Below are 25,157 nucleotides of genomic sequence, written 5' to 3'. Positions count from 1 at the left end.
AAGTATTTAAAAATGGTCTCCTGGGCCAATGCCATAATTGACCTTTACTGAACCTCAGATTTTTAGTGTTCCTTGAGTAATGGCAGCTGCTATAAAAGTTAAAAATTTTTGCATGCGTTTAGAATAAGTTTGATACAGTTTTACAAGCTTTGCTTGTAAATGAATACAAAATTTTAACCATTCTAGTTAGGGTTTGTTCATTCTTATATAGTCCTCAGTTTTTGCTTTTTTGATGCTTGCCTTTGGAACCTTTACCCTGTAAAAATTGCTTTAGAAATCTGTCTTATGGAATAAACAGCCTTTTTTGGGTTACTGATTTATAAGGGAGGGAATAACTTCACTTATTAAACACCTACTGTCAAAGCACCTTCACTGTATTGAGCACTTTACAGATAACCAATTTGATCTACCAAGACTCCTAGCAGGTAGTTGCAGTTATTGCCATTTCAAAATTGAGGAAGTAGAGTCAGAAAGATGTGAAGTACCCAGAAGTCACAGAAATATAAGGCCAAATTTGAATTCAGGTCTTAGGATTTCTGATCTAGTGCCCTAGACAGCACCAACTAGATAGGAGGAACTACCAGCATCAATGTTAAATGTGCAGGAAAATATGGAATGGATCGTCCTTGGGGGAAATCACAAACTGAGAGGTTTAGGACTGGAATGGACCTTCCAAGTTGGCTCTGACTTACTTTGTACACAAAGGGCAGACATTATGATCCAGTGTCAATAACTTATAAAGTCACATTAGTAATATAGTTGCAAAGCCAAGATTCAACCCCAGGCTCATTAGTTAAGATTCTTTACTAATTAGTTTTGTATAATACACTGTTTTCTATATTATTTGTAGGTCACTTTTGGATCAGAGAAGTACAGATTTTGAACTCAAAAGTTTCCTCAATTGTCTTGGACATATTCAAATGAGAAAACAGACCAGAGTTTATATCCTTGTGACAGTAAAAGATGAGGGATTCAGACCTTGTTTGGTTACTGCTTTGCTTTATATTCTGAATTGAGCTAGTGCTTCTGGAGGAGGCATGGGTTCCCGAGCAGACCTAGGGCCCGAGAAAGACGTCCTTGGCCCTTCAGATGTGGCCTGTGGCCGGCAGCTTTTGCTCTGTGTTTTGCTCATTATCCCATGCTCCTGGTGGTGAAAGGGGAGCCATGGTGGAAGATGTCGGTACCCGGCTTGATGTGCCAGTGAGACAGCTGCCAAAGCAGCTGAGACAACGGATCCCAGGATCCTAGACTATGCCAGCTCCAATCTGCTGCATGCCACAGTGGACAAAGAGTTTTAAAGCAGCCCTCCTTGGGAGGTGGGCCAGGCCAGTGAGCGCGCCCATCTCCTAGGGGAGGAAGCAAGTTGTGACAGGCTGCCACTCGCCCAGGACCACCCAGACAAGGTCAGTCCGCGTTCTTCCTTGCCGGATGAGGGCAGCCCCAAGTGGATTGCCTTGCTCGGTCTGACCCTCACCTGAGTGGACGAGGGAGAGGACGGCCACCGGAGCTGTATGGCGGAGGGCAGGGTGAGGCGGTAACGGGGTTGAACCTGCACTTGAGCCGGGGGTGGCCGCCAGGGCGACCCAGCGCTCAGGGGTTCGGCTGTGGAGTCGGGAGGGTGAAGTGACGAGCCCCAGAAGGTGGGGTGACAGGGAGCAAGGGCAACCCGGGGCTCTGAGCCTGGGGGCACCCATGAAAGGGAGGGGCGCGGTTTTATCTGGATCCGGTGGGACATGGCAAGGTGCCAGCCGTGGAGTCGGGCTGATGGACGGGACCCGCGGCCAGGGTGGCCTGCTCGGGGCTAGGGGGGCCCAAAGAAGGGGCGTCACCTACTCCGGGAATGTGGGGCGCAGGGGGGCCGCGGGAGGGGTGGCTCAAGGGAAGGGTTTCCGGAGAATCGGGGCGACGCGGGCACGGTTGTGGCAGCAGCCAGGCAGCCGGCGTCAGAGGCGGAGATGGGGGGCCTCGTCCGCGTGGGCAGGGGCGAAGGGGCTCGCCGGAGTCCGGGGGGCCCGGCAGCAGGAGCCCCGCCCCGACTCTTATCCGGGGGGAGGGGGAGGGGCCGCCGAGGGCCCCCGGCCCGTGCCCCGAATGTCCCCGTTCGCTCCCAGCGCGCAGGCGCCTCCTCCGGGGTCCGGGCCGAGCCGTGGGCGGGGCTGCGCAGGCGTGCGGCGCCTCCCCGCCTCTCCCCGGCTCCGCCCACCCCGGAACCTTCCGCTTCGGCGCCCCGCGCCCCACCCGGCCCTCCGGAAGCGCCCTCGCCGGAAGCGCCCTCGCCGGAAGCGGATGTGGGCTGCGGCCGACTCCGGGCGAGAGCGCGCTCCCGACCCGGGCCTCGCGGAGCGGCGGGCCGGCATGGAGCACGTGACGGACGACGCCTGGGAGACGCTGCCGGGGCCGCTGCACCCGCGGGTGCTGGCGGCCCTGCGCGAGCTCGGCTTCTCCCGCATGACGCCGGTGCAGGTCTGGCGGGGGCCGGGGGGCTGCGGGAGGAGCCGCGGGGGGCGGGCTTTGCAGGCCGCCCCCCGCCGGATTCGGGGGCGCGGGCAGCCCGGGGCCCCCTCCCGCCCGACCCCGCGAGCCGCAGCCTCCCCCAGCACTTGTGACTGACCTGTCCGCCTTTCTCCTAGTCCGCCACCATCCCTCTCTTCATGAACAACAAAGACGTGGCAGCCGAAGCTGTGAGTATGCCCCGAAGCCGCCGCCGGCCTCCCCGGGGTGCGCACGGGGAAAGAGCTGGTCAGAGGAGCCCAGATGGGGCGGCCCGGTGGTGCAGTGGGTAGAGCGCCGGAGGACCTGAGTTCAAATCCGCCCCCAGACACTATGCGATGACCCAGCTGGGTGGCCTTGGGCAAGCCACTTAACCCCACTGCCTTGCCAAAACCAAAAAAAAAAGCCCAAATTCCTCTGTTCTCCGTATAGGTCACAGGTAGCGGCAAAACCCTGGCCTTTGTCATTCCCATCCTGCAAATTCTGCTGAAGAGGGAAGAAAAGTTAAAGAAAATGCAGGTAAAAGGGTGCTTGTGTCATGGTCACTCTCAGCTCGCCCCTGCGCCCTGCCCTCCCACGGCCTTCAGCTTCGTCTTTAACATAATCACTGAACTATTTTGTACTGTTACTATCTGGGTGTGACCTGGTTGGTGAATTGGGTGAATTTTGATTTCTAGGCTTAGTAGATCACATTGAATTAAATTGTTATGAATGTGTTGGAAGCCTAAAATAAAGATAAATGGGACAATAGGAGTTAGAGCAGCCACTTGAAGCAGTGATATGTATTTTTGAGTCCCCCAGTTACTGTAGTTTCCTTTAGCATTGATACTGAGCATCGATGGTGAGGTTGAGATATAGGAAGACCTGGCCTAGATTCTCAATAGTTCAACCTCAGTGATCCAGATTATGGCCCTTGCTTGGAGGCTTGTCAGGAAGGTCAGATGCTGTAAAATGTATTAAGTCTTCAAAATGTCATAGACATTGTTAATTCATGTTGTCCAGTGTGTGAAGTCATCAAAGTCTTTCCTTCTGTGTAGGTTGGAGCCATCATCATCACACCTACCAGAGAGCTTGCCATCCAGATTAATGAAGTGCTGTTACATTTTTCTAAGCATTTTCCACAATTCAGGTGTGTTGCATTTACCCTTTTACTCATTACTCATTCTTATTTTGCCTGATATGCTGAGAGTTATTTCTTCTTTTAGCCAGATTCTTTTAATTGGGGGTAGAAACCCAGGAGAAGACGTTGAGAGGTTCAAAGAACAAGGGTGAGTGGCTCTTATTTATCCTTTTCTTTCACTTCATAGTTCTGCATGAAGCTGCTGGCTCCTTTGATAAAGAAGATCCAAGTGTTCCCTCTGTTGTGGCCCAACTTGTCTCTTTCCAAATTAGGTATTTTATCCCCAGACCAGTTTCCCCTTTAGTTTTTATTTTTTCTACCTTTCTATGAGACCTGAAGATGAAGCCCTTTTCATGATTATGGAGGCAAAAAGGGAGGCCTTTCCTTCCTTCTGTCCTCTTTCCCCTTTCTTCCCCTTTACTGTTCCTCAACAGCCCACCATGTTTGAGTTAAAGATTTATCATTTTTGGCATACTTTGTTATTGAATTTTAGACTGAGTATTTTTAACTGGCATTTAGATGAATATTTTGGCATAAAAAACTCTTTGAGACTTGAGTCATGCTGATGAATGTTATAAAAGTCAAGAGAGGACTCTGGTTTTTTTTTTTTTTCCAAAGTGGAAATATCATAATTGCCACTCCAGGCCGATTGGAGGACATGTTCAGGAGAAAGGCTGAAGGGTTGGATTTGGCAAATTATGTGAAGTCCCTCGATGTTCTGGTGTTGGATGAAGCAGACCGCCTTTTGGACATGGGGTTTGAAGCCAGGTACTTTGGACAGAGCAACTCTGAATTAGCCTTTTTTCCCCCTCTTGAAGTTCTCTGGTCATTTTAATAAAAAGACATCAGGACTAAGGTTTTTGGGACTGTTTTATGTTTTGTATCCTCCTGTGAAATTTCAGTCTCAACCCTTTCTTTGTCTTCTTGGATTGAATTTTTTAAATATTCCTTAATGTATCTGCCAGTCTTTGAGAAGCATTACTGCTTCTCTTCTTTTGTTCTCTGGGTACTTACTTTTTTGTTTCTATTTCCAGTATAAATACTATTTTGGAATTTTTGCCAAAGCAGAGGAGAACAGGCCTCTTCTCTGCTACTCAGACTCAAGAGGTTGAGAACCTGGTAAGGGCTGGTCTTCGGAATCCTGTCCGAATTTCAGTGAAAGAGAAAGGGGTGGCAGCCACCAGCACCCAGAAGACTCCCAGTCGCCTGGAGAACTACTACATGGTGAGGAGCTGCCAGGCTTTGTAAAAGGACCTTTGGCAATTCTTTGAAAGGTTCTAGGGATTCAGGAGTGGTGATGAGACACATTCTTGAATTGGCTTAATGTGCCTTGGAAAATGAGATTTGCAGCTTGGGACCTGTAGCCATCATTTAGGTTCTCTTTTGCTCAAGAACTGAGAACCTAATGACTTTTTAAAAAAAAAATTTATTTATTTTGAGTTTTACAATTTTCCCCCTAATCTCGCCCCCCCCCCATGGGGCAATCTGATAGTTTTTACATTGTTTCCATGGCATATATCCATCTAAGTTGAGTGTTATGAGAGAGAAATCATATCCTTAAGGAAGAAAAATAAAGTATAAAAGATAACAAAATTACATAATAAGATAACAGAATTACATAAGATAACAGACCTAATGACTCTTTGCAGCAGATGATTTTTTTTTTTGTTTTCGCAAGGCAGTGGGTTTAAGTGATTTGCCCAAGATCACACAACTAGGTAATTATTAAGTGTCTGAGGTCGAATTTGAGCTCATGTCCTCCTGACTCCAGGGCCGGTGCTTTTTCTATTTTGCCACCTAGCTGCCCTGATTTTTTTTTTTTTTAGTTGTGAGTGCAAGGCACTAATTAACCATTGATGCCTGGGAGCTTTTTCTGAATGAAGGCTTTTCCCCCTGTATGCCTAAGTAGGTACTCTCTTAAAGCAAAACCAGAAGCCCCCACACATTGGTGGGGGAGACCTGACTTTTTTCATTTGTGGTCTGTCAAGAAACTTTGAGTGACATTTCAAATCCTCTGGCTAACAAGACAGACATTATTTTGCAGATGGGTCTAGCCTCTGGGGATAGCTAGAATTTAGTTTTGTTTTTTTTTCCCCCATAAGCAAGGTTTCCTTGCTAGATAGTAACAAGATTCGGGAAATTAGAGCTCTGGGTAAAAAGATGTTAGTCTTCCTGGCAAATGTTTAATTTAGAGTCTTTGGCTCCCCCTGTTGGCCATCTTTGGAGATTCATGCTGACCGCACTGCTTTTCCATCCTTCACTCATTCATTTATTCACTTGGTCAACAAATGTTTAGCAGGTGTATATTTACCTGCCCTGAAAGAGTTCCCATGTTAGTGGAGATGGGTGAAGTGGAAGAGGGTATGTAATACAAAGAATTTCAGATTCTCCCCCATCCCCTCCCACTAAAGTGTTCTCTATTCCCATCAATTTTGAAGAGGTTAACACTTGTTTTCCTTAATCCCAGACAACAGAACTAGAAACAGGGGAATGACTTTTCTGTAAAGCAAATGGATGCTTGTTGGGTAATCTAAAAGTAGGGTTTGCTGCCTTCCAAAGGGGTAGAGGGATAGGGGGACAGGTGGAGGTTTGAGGGAAAGCAATTGAGGCAATTGGGCTCTGGGTCCCTTCCTGTTGTGAGATCCTGTAATACTGTTAACTACTATGAACAGAAACCTCATGAGTTATTTTTAAATCACTTAGTATAAATTTGTGCAGTTGAATCTGGAACCTGGAGGCTGTATTTGAAGGCCATGATTCCCCTTCTTACACTGTGATTCTGGGCTTTAATTTTACTTTGACCAACAGTGATAATCTGGAGAATGTGTTACTAAGGAAATGACTTATTAACATCCCAATCAAAATATCCAGTGAATGAGTGAATTAATTCCTTAAAATCTATATTCACTGACTGAAAAATAGGAAGAATATATTATAAAAATTGACTCACATTTTTATAGCCTCTCACAGTTTATAAAGCCTTTTCACAGTATTGCTCTGAGGTGGGTTGTATGGGGATTGTGATCCCCATTTTGCAGATGAGGAAATTGAGACTTACAGATGAAAATGGGTCCACCTATAGGTGTCAGGTGATATTTGTCCTTTGATAATCTGACTCCACAGTTGGGACTCTGCTGTATCATGTTCAAAGTTGTCATTTAAAAATTTTTTCATTTCTTTCATTTTTCATAATTTTTAGTTTTCATTCCTTTATTATTGTGCCAGGTATGCAAAGCAGATGAGAAATTTAATCAACTTGTGCATTTTCTCCGAAATCATAAGCAGGAAAAACACCTGGTGTTCTTCAGGTATGCTCTTCGGCTCCTTTGGGAGTGGGTAAAGTCCAGCAAAAATTTGTACTTGGTACAGGATTCTTTAATAAGTGTTATTAGGCCCAAGTCTCTTTTGCTTCTCTGTGTAACAATATTGGCTCTGCTTTCAAAATGGAGGCCAGGAACAAGATTGGACAAGTTTCACCTTTATTTGCTTGGCTCAAATCCAGCTGTGGTTATGAAAGTGTTTCATGTGGGCTTTTTCATCACTTGTCTTCCCATCATCAAAGTGCATTGTTTTCTGGAGGTCCAGAACAGCAGCTGTTTTAGGAGAATCTCATAGTTAATCTTCTTTAAATAGGGGAGGACTCCCTGAGTTTAAATCTGGCCTCAGACTAGCTGTGTAACATTGAACAAGTCACTTAACCCTGTTTGCTGTCCCAGCTTTCTTATTTGTAAAATGGACTAGAGAAGGAAATGATAAACCATGCCAGGAACTCTGCCACAAAAAACTCAAAGGGGTTATGCAGAGCTGAACAACAAGAAGAAGGAGTTGTTCAGGTAGAGGAGGTTAAAAAAAAGTTGAGCTATAGAATCAAACCTTATGATAGTAAGAAGAGCACTTGATGGGAAGGCATTGATTTTAGTCCCTAGCTTTGCCATGTGATCTTAAGTGAAGTCATTTACAGTCTCTGGGTCTCGGTTTCTTCACCAGTAAATGAAAATGTTACTATTTGCTCCACCTCTTAATGTTACTGAGAAAATCAGATGAGGTAATGTGTGGGAAAGTGCTTTGAAAACTTAAACGTGTATATGTAAGGTATTAGTTGGTGATGGTGAATTAACATTTTAGTTTATCTTTAGTTTACCTCCCATTGGGAGGTCAGGAATTTTGACTCAAAGACATTGTGATTTCCCTACCAATAGACCTTGATTGAAGAGACTAGAACCTTGGTATTTTAACTCATACAAGACATATTTGTCATCAAGGGACTTTAACCCCCTGACCTATGAGGCCAAGTTCTGCAGATTGGGAACTATGAATTATTTGCCACTCTCTTCATTAGGAGGAATCTTTTAATATTTATTCGTTCCTCTGTTACATATTTTGAAAATTTTAAGTTTGAAAAATGATAATGGAAGTAGGTTTATCTCTTGGTATTTTATTTCCCCTGCCCATTTTATTTCAAAAACTCGGGGAACACATATAATGTTGAAATTTTAAGTCGTTCTTTCTTTCTTTTTTTTTTTTTTGCCCCATAGTACCTGTGCCTGTGTGGAATATTATGGAAAGGCTCTTGAGGCCCTGATTAAGAATGTAAAAATAATGTGCATCCATGGGAAGATGAAATATAAACGTAATAAAATATTCATGGAATTTAGAAAACTACAAAGGTAGGTTTGCTTCCTGTAAGAAGTTACTTGGTCCTGAGAGCAGAAAAGATACAGAACATTGAAGTGATGGTTAAAAAAGAACATTGTGTTACAAGGCCTGGCTCATCACTGTGGAATGGCTGACTTCCTCTAGCAGAATGTGCTTTCTTATTGGCAGCTTGGACATGGAAAAATAGTTGACATTTTGGGTCTGAGGGCACTGACACAGCACTTTTTAATTTAAAGAAGACTGTCACTCCTTGTCACTGTGAGACCTGAAGCATCCATGTCTTTTCAGCTGGTAAACTGCATGATCAGTAACCATGTGTCTACACTCCATGATAATTTTTTATAATTATTATTTAATTGATGCTTGCTACCTGCTTGTAGTCAGTTATGTACCAAGTGTTAAGTAAATAGACTCACAATTGGGTAAGGAAAGGTTTTTTGTTAAAAATCATGTGGACTAGGAAGATGGTGTTTGTTATTCATATTCAGCTTGCCTTTGGTCCCATCTTATACACAGTTCCTTCTGTTAGTTTGTTTTTATCATTACATGTCCTTGATATGGAATTTCTTGTAGAATGAGGTAAGTTAACTTTGCATCAAAATAAATCATTTCTTTTTTTCAATTTCACAGTGGTATTTTAGTGTGCACTGATGTGATGGCCCGGGGAATAGACATACCTGAAGTCAACTGGGTTTTGCAGTATGACCCACCTAGCAATGCAAGGTATAACATGTTCTTTGTTTTTTTTAAAGATTTTATTCATTTTGAGTTTTACAAATTTTCCCCTAATCTTACTTCCCTCCCCCCACCCACCCCCACAGAAGGCAATTTGCCAATCTTTATATTGTTTCCATGGTATACATTGATCCAAATTGAATGTGATAAGAGAAATCATATCCTTAAGGAAGAAACATAAAGTAAAAGAGATAGCAAGATCAGACAATGCAATATCAGTTTTTCCCCTAAATGTAAGGTAACAGTCCTTGGTCTTTGTTCAAACTCCACGGTTCTTTCTCTGGATACAGATGGTATTCTCCATTGCAGACAGCCCCAAATTGTCCCTGATTGTTGCACTGATGGAATGAACGAGTCCATTAAGGTTGACCATCACCCCCATGTTGCTGTTAGGGTGTACAGTGTTTTTCTGGTTCTGCTCATCTCACTCAGCATCAGTTCATGCAAATCCCTCCAGGCTTCCCTGAAATCCGTCCCTCCTGGTTTCTAATAGAACAGTAGTGTTCCATGACATACATATGCCACAGTTTGCTAAGCCATTCTCCAATTGAAGGATATTTACTTGATTTCCAATTCTTGGCCACCACAAACAGGGCTGCTATGAATATTTTTGTACAAGTAATGTTTTTACCCCTTTTCATCATCTCTTCAGGGTATAGACCCAGTAGTGGTATTGTTGGATCAAAGGGTATAGCATGTTCCTTCTGATAATGAGTGTGAAAGCAGTTTGTGAGCATAGTGTTTGGTGATAAGGTTGGCTTTGTGCCACAAAGGGTGTAGTGGTTGCCCTTGTACTGGCCTCAGCATTCAGCAGCTTTGAGTTCAAAATCTGCCACTTGTTGCATGCACTGGCTTCCCTCTCAGAGTCTCCAGATGGCTCTGAGTCTAAGGACCTGGGTGGATCAAGGAGTTTTGTTTGTCTAGGAGTCTGCTTCACCACTGAACTCAGTCTAGACCCTGCCCCACATGTATCTAGGTTCTGTGTTACTCTGGCTAATTAATTGTTGCTGTCAGAATTCCCAGTGCTGATGCTGATTGCAACTCTGTCTCTTAACTTAGAGATGTGTTCTCATGTGATTAAGTCAGCCCAGGTGACCAGATAGGAAGCATCAGGTGTTTGCCCCCAGGTCCTTCAGGGCCCTCCCACTTTGCCCAATTCTTAACTGTTGTCTCATGTACATGAGTGAGGGTTGAATGTGACTTGGTTTATGGAGTTCCCTTTTGACTAATGGGAAATGGCCTTTTACCAATTTTCTTTATTGTTATCTGTAACTTTCTGAGAATATCTTTTCTCTCCTTTTGCGGTGTGTCCTTGTTTCCAAGCTTTGGTTATGGCTCCACTGCCAACTCACAGAAGGCTTGGTACTGCTGTATGAGGAGTCCCATCTTTACCTTTTTCATCTGAGTTATTTCTTTTTTGTTACCCTTCTTCAAGAGCCTCCCTATTTTTAAAAAAAGAATGAATAGTTTAATCAAAACTTGTTTAGCTAGGGGTCATTGTTGCTGAGGGTATAGTGGCAGGGCCACCTCCATCTGGCCCTTGTTCTTCAGGCTTGCCTTTGAGACCATGACTGGCCACTAGTTCGCATAGCTTTTCCCCTTATGTTACGCTTAAGTTTTCCTGTTTCTGCTCATTATGTGAATGGATCTTCTCCCCTCTCATTTGTTCACAGTGCCTTTGTGCATCGCTGTGGCCGCACGGCCCGAATTGGCCACGCTGGCAGTGCCCTCGTCTTCTTGCTTCCCATGGAAGAGTCCTATGTCAATTTTCTCTCCATTAATCAAAAGGTAAGTGGTCTTCTCTTTCCCTCCAACACTCAGTGATGTGACAGGTGAGAGAGGATGCAGAATATGAGGCTCTGCCCTGGCTAACTGGGGGTGACTTTGGCCAAGGCTCTTCATTAGTCTCTTGAGGTTTTCAGTTCTGTGAACTGAATGAGTTGGACTAAATACCTGAAATCTTGAGAAAATAAAACTTCAGGTTATAGTTAGTCTCTTTCATGTTATTTAAATGGACAGCATGGAGGAGGGAGCCAAGCTAAAGAAGGCCTGAGTTATCTAGCTTTGAGACCAAGGCAAGTGCTATCACTTCAGGCTTAGTTTCTTCATTTTTAAAATGAAGAAGTTGGATACAATGGACCCTGAGGGTCCCTCCATCTCTAAATTGATGGTCCTTACTATGCTAGGACTATCCTGCTTACAGTCCTTCCATTTGGGCCCAGATGACAGGCTCAGGACCAAATAATATAGTTTCCAGGGCAAAGAAGCAGAGCCCTAGGTGAGGGCTGAGGCATGGGGGAGGTCCTTACTGCCTCTGGGGTCAGAACAGACTTCCTGGAGTAGGAAGGTGACAGGTCATTTTGAATTGGCTTTACAGGGTGGACTGGGATTCAGCAAGGAGGAAAATTGGGTGCAGGGTCCAGACAGAAGAGGAGCAGGAGCAAAGAAAGGCAAAATGGAAGCTCTGGATAGGTGTAGGAGTAAACAGAAAATGTCCACAGTGTGAAGAAAATCATTAGAATGGACTGTCAGACTTGAGGGGCAGTCAGATATGAAACATGAGCGTGAATTCTGTTTGGTCAGGTCCCTCCTGCACTCTTGTGATGGTGGTGGTCCTGGTGGTGGTGGTGGTAGTGGTAGTGGTAGTGGTAGTGGTAGTAGAAGGGGGCACAGCGCCATATGTCCTTACAGAGGGATAAGTCCTATTGACCAGTAGTGGAATTTGTTTCATTTGATTATGCATATTTTACAGGCCTTTGAGTTGGTGGGTTTTTGTTGTTGTTGTTGTTTGTTTTTTGGGAAGATAGTGGGAGGAAAAATGAAAAAAATTTTGCATTAAAGAAGTGTGTACTTTTTTTTTCAGACCGCACTAACATATCATTTTGTTTTTCACCATTCTTTTTTTATTAGGAAGTTGTTTTTTTAATATTTTATTTTTTCCAAGCTACATGCAAAGATAGTTTTCAACAATAATTTTTTGTAAGGTTTAGAATTTATCTTTTTCTTGTTAGAAAGTAGTTTAATATAGATTTCTTTGTATTTTTAAAAAAGAAATGAGGGGTTTGACTAGATGAGGTGGGAGAGGGTACTGAGGGCACAAGTGAGTTTATGTTATTCAGATCCAGAACTGAAGGCTGTGATGTTGGCAGTGTCCCCTGCAGGAGATGAAACTGCAGAAAAACCCAGCTGACCTTCTCCCTCAGCTGAAGTCAATGGCCCTGGCTGACCGAGCAATGTTTGAAAAGGGCATGAAAGCTTTTGTGTCTTGTGTCCAGGCCTATGCAAAGCACGAATGCAATCTCATCTTCCGATTAAAAGGTGAAGTTTTGTCATTTATTTATTTTTGCTCCCACCCTACATAGGCAGCATTTTCCTATATATCGCTATGGTGTTAAAGCTAGTACTACATATTGGTGCTGATAAGAAAACATATTGTTGGGTTTGAAGTCTAAATAGACCTCGGCAATGACAATAGGAATAAATGATCCTGGAAGCTATATTTCGTGTGCTTAGCTCTGCATTTGATACTCACTGCAGGCCTGGGAGGGAAGTGCTGTTATCACCTCCATTTTACAGTTGAGGAGAATGAGGCAGAGGTCTTAGAGACTTGCTAGAAATGATCACACAGCTAGTTAGTGTCTGAGGCTGGACTTAAATCATATTTTCTATACTCCAGACCCATTGCCCTAAGTACGGCTACACCAGCTTCCTCAAGAAACAGAAAAGTCACCCGTCATTGAATTTTGCTGACAAGCTGATACTCAGAATTTAGTAGTTTAAGAAGTATAAAGTATTTTAATTTCTTCAAAAACATTAAAATCTTTGGCTTCATTAAAAAAAATTCTGTCAGGGTACAAGCAAATTGAGTTTTTTTCCTGATTGAGACTAATGCTGATTCTAAAATTATTTAGATCTAGATTTTGCTAGTCTCGCCCGAGGTTTTGCCCTACTACGGATGCCCAAGATGCCAGAGCTAAGAGGAAAACAGTTTCCAGATTTTGTACCTGTTACTATTGATACAGACACTATTGCATTTAAAGATAAAAATAGAGAGAAACAGAGACAGAAATTTCTGGAGCAACAAAGAAAAGAAAAAAAGGACAGTGAAGGGAGAAAGAAATTTATCAAGAACAAAGCCTGGTCAAAGCAGAAAGCCAAGAAGGAAAAGAAGAAAAAAATGATTGAAAAGAGGAAAAGAGAAGAGGTAGAGTATACAACTTTCTTTTGGTCAAATCATAGTAAAATCTCCTTTGAATCCCTGTACAAATATAAAGTGCTTGTAAGTGACCTTAAAAACAAGTCATTTGGACAGATGTGGGCAAGGGCTTAAAACTTTCATCTGTTTTTAAATTTTGGTGAGCAAGTAATTGTAATTTTTGAGGGGCATAACGTATAATTTTTATAAAATGAGTCAAACCAGTGCTAATTTTAGAAGATGGGTGAGGAACCCATCTCAGTAGAGAAATGGGGTGGTGGGGTAGGGTTGGTGTTGTGGAACATTGCATGTACTTCGGTCTGGTTTTGTTTGTATTTTAGATTATGTGATGGGTAGTGGAATAACATGGAAAGTAGCCATGCCATGCCAAATGAGACCTCTATGAACCTCTAAAAAAATACATAAACCATTTGGTTCTACCGTGCATTTTACATTTCCAGGAATTTAACTGATAATCATTGGTTCCTTCTGCTTATAGGAATTTGATATGGAAGATGAAGACATGCAAGAGCTGCTCAATGATACAAGACTCTTAAAAAAGTTAAAAAAGGGCAAAATGAGTGAAGAAGAGTTTGAAAAGAGGCTGTTGGCACATGACAAAAGTAAGGGCAAGCAGGAGGATTTGGGGTCCTCAGATGTAGGTGAAGACATCTGACCTTGAGGGCCCTGTGGAATCTGCAGCATCCGTGGAGGGTGTGGTCTTAAACAGGTTCAGAAGAGTACTCAACTGTTCTTCCTAAGGTGGCAAATTTGACCAATGTCATTTCTGCAAAAGCCTTGCTATCAATTCTGCTTCTGCTTCAGCTTCAGTCTTACCAAGGGGAACAGTTTTGTGTGTAAATAAATGTTGCTATTTATTTTTAAATTTATTTTTCTATATTTTTTTTTGAGCTAGTTTTAAAAATAAAGGTAATAAAACCCTGGATTGTCAGTTATTAACTTGTAGTTTCTCGTGGGGATGTTGCCCGTGGATTCATCTGCTGGAGGTGGTGCCTACATGGGTAATTGTTTTGAAAATGAATATTTGAAAAATCAAAAAGGTGAACTATTCCCATGAGTAGTTAACAAAATGGAGGTATTGAAGAGTGGGCTTCATGACTTCCTTTTGGAGTCTGTTTACTTATATTTAAGAAATTTTCTAAACTAGTCTGAGTACTATTTGAAAAATTCCCAATTGTACTCAAGTAACTTTACTGAAGGTTTAGTGCTTTTAAGTTTCTCTTAATGCAGGGACTAACCTGAGGTCTGGAATTTAAAAAAAAAAAAATTGATAACTTTCATTAATTGATTTCATTTCTAACTTCATTTCATGCATTTCAAAATATTCTGAAAGGGGGGGTTTGACACAAAATAGCTTAAGAATCCTTGATTTAGAAAAATTTGTCTTCCCTAGGTACAGAATTCATTTCGATTCCTGAAGGTCTCTACTTGGGTGAAAAATAAGAAGAAAGTGTTAGTGGTTCCCTAACAGTTGTTCCTTTTGCCTGGAGTGGACAGCATTGGTATCTGGGCTGTTGGTGCAGGGTCAGCAATTGCAGAGCCATGCTCTGTGTCTACCATTCAAGTAAAATTTAGGAACTGGATTTTGTTCCATGGAAGAAAGTCCTGTCCAGTGAAGTGGGCATTCACCAGTCCTAAATATATGGATGGAAACAGACTAAAGGATAGAGTTGGGGCCATCCTGTCTTAAAGTTACACTTAAGTTTGATTTAGGTATTGAGGAATTATTTTACAAATATTGTCTCATTTGAGCATGTCACCCCGGGGTAGTAGGTGCTATCTCAGATAGCTTACCTATTCTATTCATCTTTAATGAGGAATTTGACTTTCTTTGGGAATTTCTCATTTTTATCCAGTTTACAATTTAGGAACTTTGGGCAGACAGGTTGTGTCCTGCCAAGGATCTAGTAAAACTGTCTGAGACTGGCTTTGAACTCGTCTTCTGATTCTGGGTCCAACAACATTCAACCCCGTGTCTTCTAGTTTGATTCCTATAAATACAAGTTCCTGAAATTATGTTGGGACAGGGTCCTGTTGGAAGATAAGAGGTATTAGGTCAGTTTGACTACAGAATTGTGTTCAACTTTCTGGGGGCAGCTAGGTGGCACAGTGATTTGAGCACCAGCTCGAGCCGGGAGGACCGGAGTTCAAATTTGGCCTTAGCCATGTAATAATTACCGTGTGACCTCAGGCAAGTCACTTTAACCCTATTGCTTTGCAAAAAAAATAAATAAATAAAAATTAAACTTTCTGGAAGACTGGTACCTGATTGCAGAGTACAGTTTAGAATTAATCAAATGAGACTGGAAGACATACAAGGCACTCTGTAAAATCACAGCACTGCATAAATATTAGCTATTGTTTCTTATATGGAAACCTCAAGTGCAATTTGATTCAGGAATGAAGGATAAATACAAATTTAATTTAGATAGGCTTTGAATAAGCAAAAAATAGGTTCTTGAGGATTTTATTTAAAAATGTATTTCCAGGGTATACAGACAATATAGATTCAGCCCTGAATTTCATTTACATACTCTAAAGAGGATTGAAATTTATAACGATGATCTTGGTTGAGACAAGATTTTGTGCCTTCAGAATCATCATTATCATAATACACTAACCCATATTACAGGGGTTCAAGGTGTAACACCAATCTGGAAAATCAGTAAAACTTGACCCTTCACACCAAAGAAGTCTTGATTTTTTTTTATGGGGCGTTTAGGGTACCTTATTGTAAAATTGGGTTCAGTACTTTTTGTGTCATCTGTTGGCTTTCTCATACTGCTTCCACTAAAGTCCCATTTAAATTTATATCAACCGCTATATAGCAAAACCTTGATGGGGAAAGTTGTGGTGTGGAAGGAGTAAGTCTTATGCAGGAAGGCATATGATAGCTGGGATGCTTGTTGGAAACAGTCCATAATGCTTGGAAGTTTTATTTACTCCACTTTGTCTTGGGTCATCCCCTGTGCTTTTGGTAAACTTCAGATGGTCAAAGAAGACTGGAAGCTAGAGGTAAAGCTTGATGAGTTCATCACTGACGGCTGAAGGTGTCAGCACCCCAAGGTCTGTGAACAGTAATGTGATTAAGGAAGGTGGGGTATAGTCAATCCAGGGGTGTTCTTCTTTGAGATCTTGTCCAGTGCCAACAGACTTTAGTGTAGCTGCTTTGTACTGAGGAAGCAAAAATACGGAAATTGGGATGAAGGAAATGGAAACCATGATTCTCTCCACTGTGTTGCTATAAATTAATTCACCGAATCTTCATTCAACAAACACTAAGAACAAACACTAACAAAACCATATTGTCTCTCATGTGTGGCCTCCTGTTTTCTTGCCTCTGGCCTCTTCTTTCTCACCCACCCATGCAGATGCTGAAGGATATTCTTAAGACAGTTCAGAGAACATTCCTCCTGCCTCTAGCAATACAAACCAGTCTGGCAATGCCCATTCATACTTCTGTCAGTCCCCATGGCCTGGGGGGCTGCTGCACTTACAGGATACTCCATCTTCCACCACAAGTGGTCCACTGTGCCTGGAACACTAAATCTCAACCACCCCCTTCTCCCATTTAGCCCCTTGATTCCTTCCCAGCACATCCAGCTGTTCTCTCCTCCCATCATTGGCATCCTGTCCCTCCACAAACACTTGGTGCCACATTGAACTCCTAGCTCTTCAGGAGAGGGGGCTCTCCAGATTTTTGGTAGTGATTTAAAAACTAGATTCTTTCACAAATACTACCTGAATTGAGTTGATGTGCTCTGTGATGATTTAAAATATTAACACACACATAAACATCTGATGTGTATGCGTGTGCGTGCGCACGTGCAATTTTATGGTGATTTTTAATTTTAAAAAGGTGAAAATGCTCAACTCTGTGTGTGGGGTTAACTAAAGTTGGAGAATTCCAAATGTGGCCTTTCTAGTATGTACATAAATCTCCTACCTTAAACTTATCCGGCACATCTTGCTGATTCAAAGGAAAGAGTCGGACAAACTTGAAACTCTCCGCGACTACGTAGAAGGGCTTGTTCTGTGCCTTGGCACACACGGCTGCCTGGTTGGTACCAATCTGTGAAGTCACAGGAGCCAGAGGAAGAGGAGGTCTTTTAATCTGACTTACAGTTCCTGTCCAATGTGGATGTCAACAGGGTACAAGGGCTGGACCAGGGGGTACTCCCAAAGGGATTCTGTCAGAAGACAAACTGTCTCCCTACACCTTCCCTCATGGATCAAATGATGGAGCAGAGAGAACCTTCAAGAAGATGTTCTGTCCATCATTTCCAAATAGATCAAAGAGGTCGGCCCAATGAAGCAAGCCCAAATAAGCCCATGTGAGCTGCTTTTTTATTTTAATGGTATCCATGGATTAATTGCTCTATAAATAAGCATCAGTATAAATGAATACAAGCAATGAGCTTAAAATGAATCCAGGAATATTTCTGGTCCTAAATGAGACAATCATCTGGCCTTAACTTTGTCTTAGTTATACTAAGAATAAGTAGAAACTTATTTTTGTCCTAATACAAGAACATTGCCAGAAACAAAAAGAAAATTGGACAAAATTAAGTTTCTCCGGGTTGTGTACTACTAGCTTGTGAAATGGCAAGGTCCAGGAGGCAGGACAGTTGGGAGGAGTTCGGCCCCAAAGGGCCACCCAGAATTATCTGAGCTAGAGACCTGCTCCTTTCTAAGTGGCCAAGGTCTGCTGCTGCAGCAAAAACCAAAGAAGGGTCCAAACTCTACAAGTTTGTGTCCAGTCATGTCTGACTTTTCAAAACCCCATTTGGGGTTTTCTTGGCAGTCACTGGAGTGGTTTTGCCATTTTCTTCAGCTCATTTTACAGATGAGGAAACTTGAGACAGACAGGGTTAAATGACTTGTCCAGGGTAACACAGCTATTAAATGTCTGAAGCTGAGTCTTCTTGACTCCAGGACTATCGCTCTATCTACTGTGCCATTTAGTTACACGTGATATACACATACCTTGTTAATAATGCCACCATTTTCAACAACTCCTTCCGCACCAACTATCACAAGATCCACTTTCTCCATGATGTAGCTAGGCAGATAAAGAAAAGTCCTTGTGACACAGTGACCACCAATGCCCCTGCCCCACATTGAGCAGCTGCATTATGGGCAAATTGGAATTCTGTTTTTTTGTGACAGCAGTCACCTTTCTCTGAACTTGACTTCTGGAGAATTCAGAACAAGTAATCAGAGTTATCCAGGCTACCAGGTGAGGAAATTCCTTCTGCAAACAGATTGGCACTCTTCTGCAACTTAGTCTCAGAGAGTTGCCTAGAGCCCCTGGAGGTCAAATGACTTGTCTGGGGTTACTTAGCCAGGATGGGTCAGAAGCAGAACTTGAACTCTCAGGCCTTCTGGCTCCAAGGCCCAGACCTCTATCTACCAGAGATGCTGTCTTGCTGAGACCACAATCTAAATAATACTGAATTCAATACTCAGTTCAAACAAACCCTGTGGATGATCTGATAATACCATTTTAAAATTTTAACCATGTCATTTTGTTAGTCAAAAATCTAATGATCTGCCCCTTACTCACACATCACTGTTAACTGAGTCGCATACTAAAGATGCTGATTGTTGTTTAAAATCTGATTTTTATCACACTACTTTTTTTGGGGGGGGGGCAGGCTCATACTTTTTAAATATTCTTTTTTTTAAAGGTTTTTTTTGCAAGGCAAATGGAGTTAAGTGGCTTGCCCAAGGCCACACGCTAGGTAATTATTAAGTGTCTGAGACTGGATTTGAACCCAGCTACTCCTGACCCCAAGGCCAATGCTTTATCCACTACGCCACCTAGCCGCCCCTTTTTTTAATATTCTTAAAAAATTTTTTTTTGAATCCTAAATTCTCTCTCACCTAAAGAAGACAAGCAATATGATTATCAATTATATGTGGAAAGTCATTCAAAACAAATGCCCATAACTTTTTTCAGGATCACATGCTCTCTAATAATAACCTGTGTGCTTTACAATGGATGCCTCTAAAAATATTTCTAATTTCCTTACTCATCTGAAAAACTTTCTGTCAAGAAATGGGCAACCCTGCTTAGTTTCCTCCAGGGACTCACTCTACTGCCAACATGGTAGAAACGATAGACCCAAGTGAGGTTATGTTCTAGAACAAAATGAAAGGCCACCAGTCACTCTGAAATCTTAATTCCAAGGGGATTCTCTTCAAGCTCTCTCCGCTTCACCCCAATTCATGTGTGTGACCTTTGCTTCTCATCCTTAAAATACCCTAGCCCTTTAATAGTCATGTTAGCAAATCCCTTCCTCATCCCTCAGTTTCCCACAGTCCTATAATGAGTTAATCACCAGGTCTAAGCTGAGGCTGGGTTTGCTAATCTCCTGCAGCAATTAGACAAGAAATGGCAAGCTACTTATTGGAAGTTTACAAGTTTTCTAACCTTCAATTTACAGCTGCTTCAAGCCAGTTTTTTAAAGGAGAATAGAAAAGCATGGGTGTAATCCAGGAAATAAATGAACTCACCCAACAGCAGCGTCTAAAATCACAGTGACGGGCACATTCAAACTGCTGAGAGCTTTTGCCATTTTCTTCCTGCAAATAAAATTCCAAGAGTGTTAGGAAACGCCTTTGAAAAGTAATATGAAGGGCAGCTAGGTGGCCTAGTAGATAGAGTACTGGCTCTCCAGTTAGGAGGACCTGAGCCACTGGACATTTACTAGGAAGTCATTTAATCTTGATTATCTCACCCCCTCCGAACAAACAAAACACCAAAGCTTCCCCCACCAAAGTAATATGTGTGTGATAAAATCAGATTTTAAACAACAATCAGCATCTTTAGCATGCGACTCAGTTAACGTTGATGTATGAGTAAGGGGCAGATCATTAGATTTTTGACTAACAAAATGACATAGTTAAAACTTTGAAATGTCATGGTATTATCAGATCATCCATAGGGTTTGCTTAAATTGAGAGAGAGAGAGAGAGAGAGAGTGTGTGTGTGTGTGTATATTGTTCATGGTGAATTTCAGGAGGAATAATTGTAATAGAAGAAACTATGGTATATAAACATTATCAGCTGTTACTACCCTATGAGGAATAAGGAATGCAAATAATTCAGGAAAACATGGGAAGATGTGTATATAAACTAATAAAGAGTAAGAAAGCAGGCCCAAAGGAATAAACTTTACACAATGAATGCAACAACACAAATAAAGACCGCACCAAAAGACAATAAAATTCAGGTCAAATGTAACTATGTTGGTTCCAAATTATTGCAGTTAACATGGACAGTCTTTTTGCTAAGAATCAGTAAACCAAAAAAATTGAAAAGTGGCAAGAACTGTCATTTGCAAGTTCTCCATTAGGCAGCTGGTTCCCCCTCACCTTTTAATAGGAAAGTTGGGACCCAGAAGTTGATATTTGTCCGAAAGTGACTAATAAGTCAAAGGGCAGCTAGGTGGCACAATGGATAGAACACTAGCCTTGGAGTCAGGAGGCTGGGAGTTCAAATTTGACCTCAGACACTTGCCACTTACTAGCTGTGTGACCTTGGGCAAGTCACTCAACCCTGTTTGCCTCACATCCAGGGTCATCTCCAATCCTTCTGATTCATATCTGGCCACTGGACCCAGATGACTCTGGAGGAGAAAGTGAGGACAGTGACTTAAGACAACACCCCCTCACTCAAATCCAATTCATGTGCTTGTCATAGTATTTCTCTGATGTCATGGTCTTCTTCAAAAATGAAGGACAAAACATTAATATGTCAAAGAAAATGTATTGATAGAAGATGATTTTCCCTCAAACAGAAGATGGCGTAGTTTCTCTGTAGCTTACTCTCTCTTGGGTCACGTGTAAAATAACTTTGGGGCAATTCTACAGGCCAGATCCTAATGCTCAGCCCTTTGTTCCCAATGCAGACTGATAACTGAGGGGCCCTGCATGGAAAATAATGATATGGATGACAATATCTGGTCATTCAGATCAACACCTGAAAATGATGGCTATTCAAATGACAGACTAGAAGGATACTTGCCCAGATAAGTCAGGCTGGGACTCCGTGATATACACACTGAATCGTTTCTTGGCCGCAGCTGCTTTCTCCAGGACTCTGAGCACCACTCGTGAGTAGGCATGAGTTAATATCCTCTATCAAATGAAGAGATTTTAATGTCTAATGAGATTTCACCTCCTTATTTAGTCAGTTAAATGAATTAAACTGTTCAGAGTGGGTCATATTGCCTCATGATATTCTGATCTATATCCATTTGTCCTTATCTATAAGTATATAATAGAATCTATATTCTATTTGCCCCAGTAGTACAACAGGTCAGAATTCTGATTCTTCCAAATAACTATTTCTTTTCCCAACTAAACCTTGCATAAAGTATACCTGAAAGCCCAGGCTTGGGAAAAAACAGAAGGGGATTGGAAAAGATCCTACAATCCCCAGAAATATTTTATGGGTCTTTTCACTCCCTATCCCAACTCCCTTCAGAAAGGGACAGTGGAAAGCTATCTGTGTGACCCGACTCACTTTCCTTTGTAAAATGAAGGGATTGATCTAGATCAGAGGTATGCATCCCTTGAGAAATGTTTAGCAAAATCTAGAATACAGCAAAATACAAATAATGCTAATTTATAGTTTTTCTATGTCGATATACTTTCTGTTTGTATTTGACATCACTGGGCCTTCCCACCAGCTCACGCTCTTATCTAAACACAGACCTTCTAGCTCTATTAGCCTAAGAATCTGGACCTGAAGTGAGCCTGGAATTGAATCCCAGATCTGCATCTTACCTTGTGTGACCTTGGATGAGTTACTTTTTTTTTTTGGCAAGGCAATGGGGTCAAGTGGCTTGCCCAAGGCCACACGGCTAGGTAATTATTAAGTGTCTGAGGCTGAATTTGAACTTGGGTACTTCTGACTCCAGGGCTGACTCCACTTCACCATCTAGTCGCCCTGTGATTTACTTTTCCTCCCTGAGTCTTAGTTTCCTAATCAGTAAAAATAGATGACAGCTAAGATTCCCCCTTCTAAAGCTAACCCCATTCCAGTGATTGCTAGGCAGAGCCATGATTGTTCACTTGACTGATTTGAATTCTGACTTATTCTTTGTAAGGCTCCATTTGGTCTACCTCTGTTAGGTGTAATTGGGCCTTTTAGAAAATGAAGGATGAACAATAACATATGTTAAGTTTTCTTATCTTAATTCAAGGATTTAAACGAACAAGACTGTACAAAGCTGGTCAGGCTAACAGGGCCCCAAAGTGCTCTTTCTCTAGGACTCAGCACCATGCCATACATGTGACAGGAACTTATAAAAGGTTATTGAATTTAACAACTGTTATTAAGCACCAACTATATGCAAAATATTGTGTCAGGAATCAGGGATAAAAAGACAAAAATGAAATGCTCCCTTTGGAATTTTACTGGGAGTTATTATTAAACTAAAGCACACTAGTGTGTGTGTGTGTATATATATATATATATATATATATATGAAAAACAACACTAAAATGAATTTAATAAATGAAAGGCTTCCATAATTTAACTTAGCTATGTTTGATGGAATAGACAGACAGTGAAGGAGTCAATGGTTTAGTTTCTGGTCAGGTAGAAATGAAGTACAAGTTGACCCATGACCCTTAAATTATTTCAGTAATAACTGATGTACTTCAAGGGGGAGCTATAAACAGAGAAGGCAGATTTAAAAGACAAAGGGGAATAAACAGCTAAGATTATTGGTACCAGGGATGTACACTAGCTGACAGAGGCACCACCAAGTTTTGATTATCCTAGCCAGAGACCAGCATAAATTGTTCCTGAGTCCTGGAGTCATGAAGCCCTTCCCTTCCCAACACCTCATTACATAAATGCTCTATCATTTTCTCCCATATAGCCCTGATGACTCATGATTCACTTACAGCTCCATCTTTGATGAAAGTATGGCACAGGTCTGCAATTTTACTTCTGGAAAGTGAGATCCTCCTAAGAAAGAGTTCTCCTCGCTCAATCATGATTTTTTTACACTTTAAGTAATCCTAGAAAAAGTGAAAGAGAAAACTGATAGAGATTGTATATAATCACCATGGAGAAGCACAAATGTGGTTTGGGCCAGATGTGATCTTACTGAGTACTCCAGGGAGGTGAGACTGATGAATCGGAGGAAGAGTTCTCCACCGGAGGAGACTGCCACTGAAGAATCTACACTGCACAGGATTTTAATGGCATTTTTGAGGTTTGCTCTCAAGCCCTGAATTGTCTCCCCTGCAAAGTGCAAAAGTAAAATAAAACCTGGATTTTTGGAAATGATTCATCTGTCTATCTTGCAAGACAATTATGTCTATTTTACAAACAAAGCTTATAGTTTTCTTCCAATCCTAGGATTTCAGGTTGGAAGGGATCTCAGGTCTCTAAGGAGGAAGCTGAGAGTCAGAGAGGAAGCGAGATTCCTAAGATACTAAATATCGCTGGGTATCCTTTCTACTATATGCTGCTACTCTTACTTTGCAAAATATCACAATGTGCCTGTATGACTGGCACATCACAGAGAATTAAGTTGAAGAAATTCCTAAAAACATGAGCCCAGATTACTTATCTGTTCCGCCAGCCTGGTTCTGACAGATTTCAGCTAAATATGTGTTTTGGAGCAGGAAATACTCAAAATGACTTCAAAGTATATCTCTATTTCCCAAAGGGGTTCTCTGGACACTATTCTATGGAAAAGGTTATACACTTTATCTGAATAGTTGTTGATTATAATCAGAAATGGGGTCCGCATTAGACTGAGAAGAGTCAGAAGTGAAGGGCTGAGGCTATGCAGACACACACAGACACAAACACACAGAAGGCTTTTTTTTTTTCCTGGAAAAAGGATCAGGACTTTGGAGACTGCTGACCCAGATCTACTTACCTTTGTCTCTCTTTAAAAACTCAAGCAAGGTCCGGATGGCAGCCACGGCAGAGGCCACGTCAGGATCTTCTTTCATTTGGGAATTAAAGTACTGGACCAACTCTGGGAAGGAGAGATGCACAGGAAGAAATCTGTCAGCCTTCCTAAGGCAAGCTGTATCAGCTATGGGATCATCCAGGGAAGCTGGGATGCTTGGGGATCCTCAGGCAACAGAACAGATAAATAGAGAAGGCATATATGCCCTTTTTTTTCCCCAGAAAAGAGAGGCCAGCAAGCATTTAATAACAGAGAAAGGCCCAAAACAGCCTTTGCTCCCCCAAGGAAGACAAAATGCAAGTAACTCTGTACTTTTTAGCTGCCTGAATAGGAGCCTATTACCTGCCCGGGCTGGGTGTGCAAAAGCCAAAGGCAGAACACCCCCAGGGTGGGCCGTGTGCCCCTTTAACAATGCCCACTGCCTCTATGTGTTGGAACAGCGACCCTAAGACCTTTTGCAGCGTTGGCTCTAGGTGGGAGGAAGGACAGACTGAAGGAAACGCCTTTCTTGCTTTCTTTTGCGAGGCAATGGGGCTCAGCGGCGCGCCTCGGTCCGTGCCCCGGGCCCTTGGCCAGGCCGGCGGCACCCGAGGGCGGCCCCAGGCGCCGGGCTCCCCGCACGAGGCGCGGAGGGCAGTGCCCGGGCACCCATCTGCGCACGCGGCACACGCGTGGCACGGGCACGCACAGGAGGGGGCGCGGAGCTGCGGGGCCCCGGGGCGCCGCCTGATCCGAGCTCCGCACCTTCCAAAGGAGGCCACTGCGGCCCGGAGAGCCTGAGCCCGGCCCCGTGTCGGGCCGCCGCCTCCCCCCGGCTCCGGGGCGCGCCGGGCCCGAGCCCCCGCCCCGCATTACCCGTGTCGTTCATGGCGGCCGCCGCACAGCAGCCGGAAGCCTCCACCGAGCTCTCCGGGGCCGCTCGACGCCGGGCCCGAGGCACGCGCGACCCGCCCACCGCCGGGCCGGGCCCCGCGTCCCGGCAGCCCCCGCG

At 42.8% G+C, this 25,157-nt stretch overlaps 2 protein-coding genes across 5 annotated transcripts; one reads left to right on the top strand and one right to left on the bottom strand.

The window, feature by feature from the left end:
* Positions 1–1,440: 1,440 nt before the first annotated feature.
* On the top strand, positions 1,441–14,167 carry DDX55 (DEAD-box helicase 55). Of its 4 annotated transcripts, none has more exons than XM_074205425.1 (14): positions 1,441–1,526; positions 2,631–2,681; positions 2,923–3,009; positions 3,528–3,619; positions 3,696–3,758; positions 4,229–4,378; positions 4,645–4,834; positions 6,836–6,918; positions 8,146–8,277; positions 8,897–8,989; positions 10,675–10,789; positions 12,151–12,319; positions 12,913–13,205; positions 13,696–14,167. In XM_074205425.1, exons 1-14 carry the CDS (start codon positions 1,512–1,514, stop codon positions 13,870–13,872), a joined length of 1,710 nt encoding a protein of 569 aa, XP_074061526.1. In that variant the 5' UTR covers positions 1,441–1,511; the 3' UTR covers positions 13,873–14,167. The 4 variants fall into 4 exon arrangements, with proteins under 4 accessions (XP_074061526.1, XP_074061524.1, XP_074061527.1 ...); XM_074205423.1 differs by lacking the exon at positions 1,441–1,526 and adding an exon at positions 2,291–2,463; XM_074205426.1 differs by lacking the exons at positions 1,441–1,526; positions 2,631–2,681; positions 3,696–3,758 and adding an exon at positions 3,798–3,882 and having other exon boundaries at positions 2,692–3,009.
* Positions 14,168–15,668: 1,501 nt separating this feature from the next.
* EIF2B1 (eukaryotic translation initiation factor 2B subunit alpha) lies at positions 15,669–25,154 on the bottom strand. Its single transcript, XM_074205432.1, has 9 exons — positions 25,022–25,154; positions 24,131–24,232; positions 23,348–23,484; positions 23,142–23,258; positions 21,246–21,362; positions 19,737–19,801; positions 18,204–18,279; positions 17,164–17,289; positions 15,669–16,391 (listed from the first exon to the last, which is right to left on the bottom strand). Exons 1-9 carry the CDS (start codon positions 25,032–25,034, stop codon positions 16,227–16,229), a joined length of 918 nt encoding a protein of 305 aa, XP_074061533.1. The 5' UTR covers positions 25,035–25,154; the 3' UTR covers positions 15,669–16,226.
* Between the last annotated feature and the right edge of the window lie 3 nt (positions 25,155–25,157).

The sequence above is a fragment of the Macrotis lagotis genome, chromosome X (genome assembly GCF_037893015.1).
Source record: "Macrotis lagotis isolate mMagLag1 chromosome X, bilby.v1.9.chrom.fasta, whole genome shotgun sequence".
NCBI lineage: Eukaryota > Metazoa > Chordata > Mammalia > Peramelemorphia > Peramelidae > Macrotis > Macrotis lagotis.
Note: the sequence above shows the minus strand (reverse complement) of the source record. Positions and strands in the feature narration are given on the sequence as shown.